The following is a 9,042-nucleotide window of genomic DNA, read 5'->3' as shown; positions in this document are numbered from 1 at the left end:
CACGCAGGTGCGGACCCGGCGGCTGATGAAGGAGCTGCAGGACATCGCGCGGCTCAGCGACCGCTTCATCTCGGTGGAGCTGGTGGACGAGAGCCTCTTCGACTGGAACGTGAAGCTGCACCAGGTGGACAAGGACTCGGTGCTGTGGCAGGACATGAAGGAGACCAACACGGAGTACATCCTGCTCAACCTCACCTTCCCCGACAACTTCCCCTTCTCGCCGCCCTTCATGAGGGTGCTCAGCCCCCGCCTGGAGAACGGCTACGTCCTCGACGGTGGAGCCATCTGCATGGAGCTGCTCCCCCCCCGCGGATGGTCCAGCGCCTACACCGTGGAGGCCGTCATGAGGCAGTTTGCGGCCAGCCTGGTCAAGGGGCAGGTAGGGGGGCCGTGGGGTCTCGCTCTGCATGTGTGTGTGGCCTGGGTGTGTGTGTGCGTGTGGTGTGTGTTTGGATGGGAAACCCGAAGGGCAGCAGATCAAGCCCTGCCAGTGGCTGACCTTGGTCAGGTCTGGGTGACAGGTCTCATCCGAGGACCTGGCATTGCTGGTGGGAAGGTGGGCACGTGTGTGCTGCTCTGGGGTCCCTTCTCAGGAAGGTGCAACAGAGGGACGGGGCAGCTTGGAGGGGCAAGGAACACGTGCATCCAGCGTATGTCCTCCTGCACGTCTTTTGTCCCTATGCTTGGCTCTGTTGCGTGTGACATCGAGATGTTATGCCCGTTGCCCCCAAGGGGCACCTCCCATGTCCCAAACCCAAAGGGGCTCTTCAGGCTCCAGTGGGGTTTAGAATTCGAGCCCTCCGCCTCCTGCTCTTCACCCACGAGTCAGCCATACTTGCTGGTCTCCTGCATGAAGTGCTGCCGCTGGCATAGGGCGCGACGCTGGAGCTGCTGCCCCCAGGTCTTTGTCTGGCGCTGTCCTGCATAGCGTCCCCCCCGTCTCTCGGGGGAGAAGAGGTGACCCCAGTTTTGGGGACTTGGCGCACAGGGCAGAGCTGTGGCACAGGGTCACACCTGGAACTGCTGCCTGAGCTGCTGCCGAAGTTGGGACGGTTTAAAACCTCCCTGCCTGAAAGGAACAAGTAATTTTGGGTACGTACTGCAGTGGCAGCAGCGAGAGGGTTCCCTGCCAGCTCTCCTCTCCAGAGGAGGTGCCCGGTTCCCCCGGCAGAGGATCTCATCTGAGCTGAATCAAAGCGGTTTAAAGCTTTTTTTTTTTTTTTCCTTTCTCTCCTGCAGAATATCCTTAGAAGATAAGTATTTCATAAGGCATTTTTAATAAATGGCTAAATATCGCTGGATAAACTCGTAGCCGGTCCTTTATGGTTATTGTAGCGGGCAATATACACATGGCTGTGACAGGGCAATTTTCCTGTTCGCTTCATGAATGCCCTTGAACCCAGGGGACATGCACAGCAGCTGCACATCTGTCAGTAAACGATGCTAAGTAACTTCTTAAATTCATATCTTGGCAAGGAGGGGGGGGAGAGTAAATAATAACATATTTTTCATTTGCTTAAAAATGAGGTTAGTCCTGTTTGCCGCTATGGACCTGCTTGCTTGAGCAGAAGTAAAGCCTTGGTTTCTCTTAAGGCTGAAAATCAATTTTGCTTATTCAGTGGACTCTTTTGTAAGTGGCTTTTTCTCTGTTTGATTTGGGCCTCCTGCTCTTTTTTTTAATCAGATAGTGTTTTTCTCTGCACTTCATTTGAAGAGGTCAAGTTTCCTAGGTCACCTTGGGACATAAAAAACATCTACCAGAAAAAAATAGAGCCTTAATTTACATTGAGCCTGGGATATGTTGAAGTGCTGTAGCTACTCGTACCACATCTTACTGTTTGGTAACCCATCTCTTTTTATCGGGATCATAGTTCTCATTATTTTAAACAAGGATTTAGGAGGACAATGCTAAAGTCTCATGTTTTTTTTTAACAATTTGGCATCTTTCTCCAGTATTGAATCTAAAAGGGTGAAATTAAGCTTTACTTGGATCATAAAATGGCTCAGTGAAGAAAAGCACTAAGTTGTTTTATTTAGTAATAAATATTAAGCTATATAATCCAACAGTTTTCTTCCCTAAACCACTTAAGAGATTTCCAGAAAGTAGTAGTAATTTCTGATAACAGAGGACGTTTATGTGTGCACAGTTAATAAACATATCTCAAATGGAAGAGTTTCAATAACATTCTTCCAAAAGTTTACAAAGTCAATTATAAAAAAAAGGGAAAGTGTGTGGGCTTAAAAAAAAGGCAAAAAAAAAATTGCTGCCAGTAACTTAGTAGTTAAGTAGTTGTAACGTGCACGTTTCAACCTCTCGGTTCATTTACTCAAGTGGGGAGGTTCATAGGTAATACTGACAATAAATGTGATGCCTGGGTGGCGGAGGTGCGGTCCCTCATGGGTTGCCAGCCGGTCATCGTAGCTGGGCTGCGCGTCACAGGAGCCACGTTTCTGTCATCGCTCTCCCCTCCTTATGTAACCTCCACTCCATTGCATAATAGGGCTCAAAATACGACATCCATCCCCCTTTCGTTTTTCAGGCAGTCTACTTTTGACCCTATTTTTTTTTTTTTTTGTGGTTGGTTGTGGGTTTGGTTTTTTTTACAAATGGAAATGGAGCCGCCGAACCGCTGGGAGCTGAGGCGCTGCATTTCCCAGTGGTGCGGGGCTAGTTTTGGGTAATTTGGTGGGCTGCGGGTAGTCTGGGTGCCTGCGAGGAGCCGTCCTGAACAAATAACGGTGGCTTGCACCAGGTTAATTGTGTAATTTCAGTAAGCTGCCCGCACCCTGCAATGGCATGGAATATTCCGCATGCTTGCTATTAATCAGGCTGGCTGGAAGGGTGAGGGACGTTCTCCAGCGCCTCAAAATGACCCTGCGTGAGCAAATGGCAGCAGCCATGTGGCCAGGGGGGAGATGTGAACTTCCAGAGAAATGTCACCCATTTGCAGCGCCATCATTTAGCATGAAATCACTGTGAATACTCAAGCCTGTGACGCATCCGGAAGCATACCTTGCCGGCGCGGGCGCTGCTGTGAGTAGGCAGGACTGAACTTCCCGCCAGCCTACGTTCCTCCTTTTGGCAACTTGCGTGATGAAACCGAGTTGGCTGATTTCATTCAACGTTTCTCATCGCTCCCGTTTTGCCAAGCTAACTGTAACACTGCTGTTCTCTGCCGGTTCTTCAGAGAGAAACGCAGCGTTTCTTGATCCGTTGTTTTCTCAGAGCTAATAGTAACCTATGAACACATGTATATGACCACCTTATTTTTTTATGAAGTGATCAAAAAACAAGACAAAACTAAAACAAAATACATTTTTGGGCAATCAAGATTCTTGCAAATTCAGATTATTTTTTTAAATGGATCTCACAGACCTTTTAGCAGAGTAAAAGAAAAATTGAGAGAAAGCATTCTGACATCTCACAGGTGAAATGTTTCACTTGGGAGTTATGTCTGTGAGGAGATGTAAGTGTGCAACACAGAAATTAAAAGGTAGCACTTTTCCGTTACTTTTCAGCATTGCCCTTGCATGCAGGGAAACGTGAGTCCAGGTTCCCAAACCTGAGCATGCCTCTTTAGGGGCTGGATTTTAAAACAGAGTTGCGGTTTCTCCGTTTTTTATCCAAGCAGGAATCATATGCTTCAGGTGACCTTGCTTAAGAGATGTCCTACCTTGTGAGATGCATACCCTTGCTTCCCATCATGAATCAAGCATTGCATTTTTAGATATTTTTTTGTCTGGAAAAAAAAAAGTTTAAAATGGAAGAGAGACAATTTCTGTTTGAATGAAACAATTCAACATCCCAAGCTATGCATTCCCCCCGCCACCGTTTTCAAGGGGAAAAAAAAGTTCATTAACAAACAAGTTGGGGTTTGTTTGGTTGGTTGCTTCAGCTATTCAGCTGAGAAAATCAATTATTCACACAGCTCTAGTCAGTATCTTGAGGGGAATTCTCAGTACATCAAAGGCCTAAGACTGTTTATCTGTCTGGGATCCAGAATCTTATTTTAAAAAACTTGGTGTTGTCCTTAACTCAACTGTAGCCTTGGTTTTAAGGGGATGACTTTGTACTTGCTTCCCGCGGAGTCAGCTGCTCACTGGCCCCCGTCGTCACGGGCAAGAGCTTGGCCCTGCCGAGCTGGCGAGATGGGGGCCCTGAGCCGCCGCGGAGGTGGGGTGATGCTAACCAAATGATTTAAATACCAGTTGTTTGTTGTGCTGGAGGCAACTGCTCGACATGCCTGTCTAGGCAGAGCCTCCCATGTCTGTCTGTCTGCCCAGGCCGTGGAAGCAGCCCCGTGAGCGTTGTTCCTCCTTAGCAGCACCCTTTAAAATGATTTATTGGTAATTTAGGACAGAGTTTTAAAAATGGGTCTTACTGATAACAGTGCCATTATCACAATAATGTTAATAACTGGAGGAAAGAAGGGGGAACGGTGCCGGTCGTAGGAGAGCGGTGACACAGCGGGAGGTTCGTGGTGGCTCTCTGTGAATAACGCAGAGGTCTGAGGCTGGTGCCCTTGTTCCAAGCAGGAGTCATCATCTCTCATGTTTGAAAACACGGTGGATGATATGGTGCCAAAAAAAGAGGAGCAGACTTTGACCAAAAGTGGAAGAGGATTTTGTGTCCTCCAATAGACAGGTTGTTTCTCACTGGAAAGTAATGATTTGATGCTGGTTTGGTGGAAGTTTTAGAGAGGACAAAGCTATGTATGCTAATGTCCAAATAATGCACCAAGAATTTTTAAATTTTTTTTTTTGGGGGGAGGGTGGAGAGGGGGGGAAAACGACTACCACAGCTGCACCTGATGCCTTGAGAACTTTGGGCTTAAGCTTGCAGTAGTGCTGACCGGTCGCAGCCTTGTCTTCCTTTTTATGAGTCCCTTGTTCTCTCTGCGGAGGCTGGGGACAGGGCTGCCAGCCAAAGGCAGCTCTCAGGTAATGGGCAACTCTGCAGATTGTGTCTTGGAAAAAGTTCTTCGTTTTGAAGAAAATACTCTCTTATTCTTCCAGTGAATAGAAGGAGCATAAAAATTTTGTCAGGACATACTAAAACAGGAACAGGGAACCCCTAGTTAAGAGTAGTCTTGCTGTGGTGGGCTTCTGTATAATGATTTAAGTCAAAACCAGAATATAATTTATAATTAAGATTTCATTTTCTGTAGGAAAAATTCCTGAATTCAAATAAAAGTTTTTGGTATATAGTACTTTAATCCCTCATATTCAAATATTAGAAATACCTCAGTGGAATCCCGTTAGCTTGCTTCAAGAGGTGTGTGCCTTGTGTGACCGTTGGACTGCTTTATCTTTCCATTTTAAAAATACAAGTATCCCAGCTGACTTCTACCAGATTGGAACTGGAGAAATGGGCTTATTTTATGAAAAACCGATACAGAAGGTAGCAGTTAATCATAGTCGAAATTACACCCTTTTCATCCTTTCAAACAAAAGTGCGAGTGAGCAGATAGCAGATGGGACTTACATGGTGTCCAGGAGGTCAGCAGACTCCAGGTCTTTCAAATATGTATAGCAGAAATTAATTGCAAATCCATGGGTTTTCATACTCCAGATGCTGAGTTGGAGGACTGTAGCCATGAATAAATCAGCTAATCTCAAAGGCTGCAGAAATGTATAAAGAACACAGTGGTTTGGAGCCATTGTGTCATCTTAGGGCCTTAAAAAATAAAACTGGCTTGCTTTTTGCTTTCGATTAGTTGCCTAAGCAGATGATGCCAGTTATCATCATGGGAGGAAATGTTGCTTTAGGCCCATGGTTGAAAAACACATCGCCTCATATACAAAGATTGCAGAGGAGACAAAGAATGTATTATGGGACTTGTTCCCCATGAAAAGGTATAAATTCTGGGCCAAAGAGGTAACAAAGAATATTGTTTAGCTACAGAGGAAAATCAGATATATTGGCCTTCTAAGGTTTCTCTTTTACTGCAATTCGGATTTTCAAGCTGAAGTTTAAGTGGGAGCGTATATATTTGCTATGCTGAGATGCTGGGACTGGTGAATGGGCTGGAAAAAAACATTGTTCATGTGTACTCTGATATATTGCTCTTCTGACTATCCACCATTATTATGCAAATATATTCTACTGAGAGGAATGAAGACACAGGGATTCCAACTCATTGAAGTAGGAGGCTGTTTTAATTCTTTTAAAACACAGGGAGAACATAATCTCCATTTTACCCCTTCAAAGCATAAAAAGGAAAATGTTAAAATACTTTCAGCTGTCTTCCTTAGTGTTAAAATAGTCATCAAATAAGTTAAATCACTAAATTGAAACAAACTGCTTATTTTAAAACATGCCTTTATCGCAGGTAGAAGTAATTCTTCCTGGCAATACTTGGCTGATCTCCTAAATAAGAATTTAAAAGAATTGCTGCTTTGCATCATAGGAAAATTGAATTTGCTAAAAAGAGCAAAATTATTCTTCCCTGAATTAAAAAAAAAGTCCTAATTTTCTTCAGTGAAAGCGTTCAGATAGAGAGAACTGTGTAGCATTTGGGTGTTTTGTCAGATACTTTGTTGAAGAATTGTATGTTTTCAAATGCAGGAAGCATGGTAAGAGGGGTGACATTGTGTCCTGCTGGAGGAGTAACCTAAATAACCCACTTTTTATTGTGAGGAAGATTTACTCTTCCTTATAGGGGCTAGGCTTGAAAATATGCAGATTTCGTAGCATCTACACAATGCCCAGGGATTGCTATGCATGACCGGAGACTTCCGGATTCAAGATTCCTAACTCCACCGTAATTCTGGTCCTCGTATCGTGGGAGTCTTATTGCCAGGCGTGATCTGAGGCATGTCCCCTGAGTGGGCATCAGCTCTCACAAAGTGGGACATTGGTTAAGTAACGTAATACTGGCTGCATTTCCTTTTCCCTTCTAAGCTCCTTTGGGCTGATGAGAGTCAGTAAAGATCTCTTCTTTTCTTTGACGTCTTCAGTCCTTCATGTGCAGTTTCCAATTTACAAATTATCTTCTCCTGTAACTGTCAGAAAAGGTAACGCTGACATTAGGCGCGAAGGGAGGTGGGAGGATGGAAGGATTGCCAGGTGCAATTACTGCGTGGCTAAACAGGGAGAACTTCAGGGGCTGCTGTGATTATGCTGTCTGAATGGCTCAAAATATATGTTAAATTTAATGTGAGGGGTTGTCTCGCTTGTAAATGGAATACCAGGTTTCTGGTGAATATCATCGTATTTTTGGAAAGTGGGTGGCTTGGGGCTGGTCTGAGTCATACTCCGCAGAGTAATTTCTGGAGAGTGCTGAGTGCTCCACAGTGTTGGTCTTTAGCTCTGGCTGGAAACAGCGATAATTGGGTTGATCCTGGAAGCTGTGGGACAAGCTGCACGGGAAGGATGTGGTACCGTTACCTCACCTGGCTGGCAGTGGAACCAGCACTGGGCTGGGAATGGAAAGAGCATACGCTAGGGAGAAGCGTGGGTGTGCTTTGATGAAACAGAATTTGCAGTCCCTGTTGGTCGGGATGACACGGGGAAGTGGGCACCACACTTCAGACATGCAGGCGATTCCCCTTCTGAAACAGGATCAGGGCACCAGTCTGATTTGCCCCGTTCCAGTTAAAAGTCAAACTGGGGAGTGGTACATCAAGTGTGGCTGTCCTCAGCCATGCGTGGCAGATAGGTGCCTGCCTTCTGCACGTCCGGAGTCTGTCCTTGGAACTCGTCTTTTTATCTGCTTCATGATTTCACACACATTGTTAAAATCGATGATCCTCATTGATTTAATCCTCTTCTGCCCAGGCTCTCCAAAACCCCTGGAACTTCTGCAGTGACTCCTTGATAGAGTCACAAGTCAGCCGCAATCCCAAATCTGCATTTGAAGATGAGTGAAAATAAACCCGAGGAATGAAGAGTGAGCCTGCGTTATGAAATGGCCTGGGGCTCAGATGCTTCTCATAGCCAGGCTTTCAGAGCTGTGGAATGACTAGGTATTTCTCCTGTTTCTAGGTTTGTGCTGCAAATGGTAACAAACCCCTAGCTGCAGTAAGAAGCGTAGCACTTATTTCCATAATACATGCCCATAAAAAAACCTAAAGCATCACAAAGCAGAGAAGAATGATGTTACTATTTTTTCAAATTTTCTGTGAATTATAAATGTCAAATTTTCTTTAAATTTGACAAGATCATTTCTATTAAAATACACCTAGTATTGATGTGTTCTGTAATTATTGGGGGGGTGGGGGCAGGATATTTCATAGAGCACTTAGGCAAAGGAGAGGTGATCTGAATTTAGCTTCCAGGTCTTGCCACTGACTTCATGGCGGTCATGGGTGAGTCATATCACTTCACTATATTCCTCTTTCCCACCTGTGAAGTACAGCTATCCCTCTTTCCAAATGTCATTTGAGGATACGTGCTGAGAGCAGTCAGAAGTGGGGGTTCTATGAGTAGATGTCCATGTGCATCAGTATGAAACTTATCATAGCAAAGAGATTGACACATTTGTATAAATAGCAGGGGGGAAAGCGCACTGGCTTGTGACTCTAATCTTACTAAATTTGGTCTTAATTAAATGTTCCCTGAGGTAGTCTGCTTTTTACTCTTGTTTTTTATATTTTTTTTTTTTTCGCATGGTGAAACTTTGGGAAATGTGGATATAGACGTTATTGTCTGGGCTGTGGCTCCTTTGTCTTTACAACCTGTCATAAAAGATGGTTTGCTGTGCTTGGGTTGGGTTTACACCCGTGGCTGTGTTTAACTTGGGTAACTTCAGGTTCCTGATGTAGAGGACCTGTGGGCTGATGTAAAGAGGGGCTGTCACGCTCCCAGCCTTGTCACCAGGTAGCCCAGGGAGCTCAGCAGAAGACTGACGGAGAAAACAACCCTTCATCATCTAGACTAGCGGGTGCCCATTTGACGGCAGGGGACAGGGACCCGCTCTTGACGGAAGCCCACCAAGTTGTAAGACGGCACCTTTGGCCCTGGAGGTGGAGGAGGCACCTTCCAAAGAAGGTGGTTGGCTGTCAAAATTTTCTTGTTCTTTTGCCAACGCAGAGTTTGTC

General features: G+C 45.2%; 1 protein-coding gene across 1 annotated transcript in view; it reads left to right on the top strand.

Annotated features, from left to right (window-relative positions):
* The first annotated feature begins 6 nt into the window (after positions 1 to 6).
* Positions 7 to 9,042, top strand: part of UBE2QL1 (ubiquitin-conjugating enzyme E2Q family-like 1) — a 17,182-nt gene continuing 8,146 nt past the window's right edge. The window contains exon 1 of the mRNA XM_009883761.1: positions 7 to 379. Within this exon, the coding sequence (XP_009882063.1) occupies positions 26 to 379 (354 nt within the window). The 5' untranslated portion in view covers positions 7 to 25. The remainder of the gene's footprint in view (positions 380 to 9,042) is intronic.

This window comes from Charadrius vociferus, unplaced genomic scaffold, assembly GCF_000708025.1.
Source record: "Charadrius vociferus isolate BGI_N301 unplaced genomic scaffold, ASM70802v2 scaffold103, whole genome shotgun sequence".
NCBI classification, from domain to species: domain Eukaryota; kingdom Metazoa; phylum Chordata; class Aves; order Charadriiformes; family Charadriidae; genus Charadrius; species Charadrius vociferus.
This window is presented reverse-complemented; position numbering and strand designations above follow the sequence as displayed.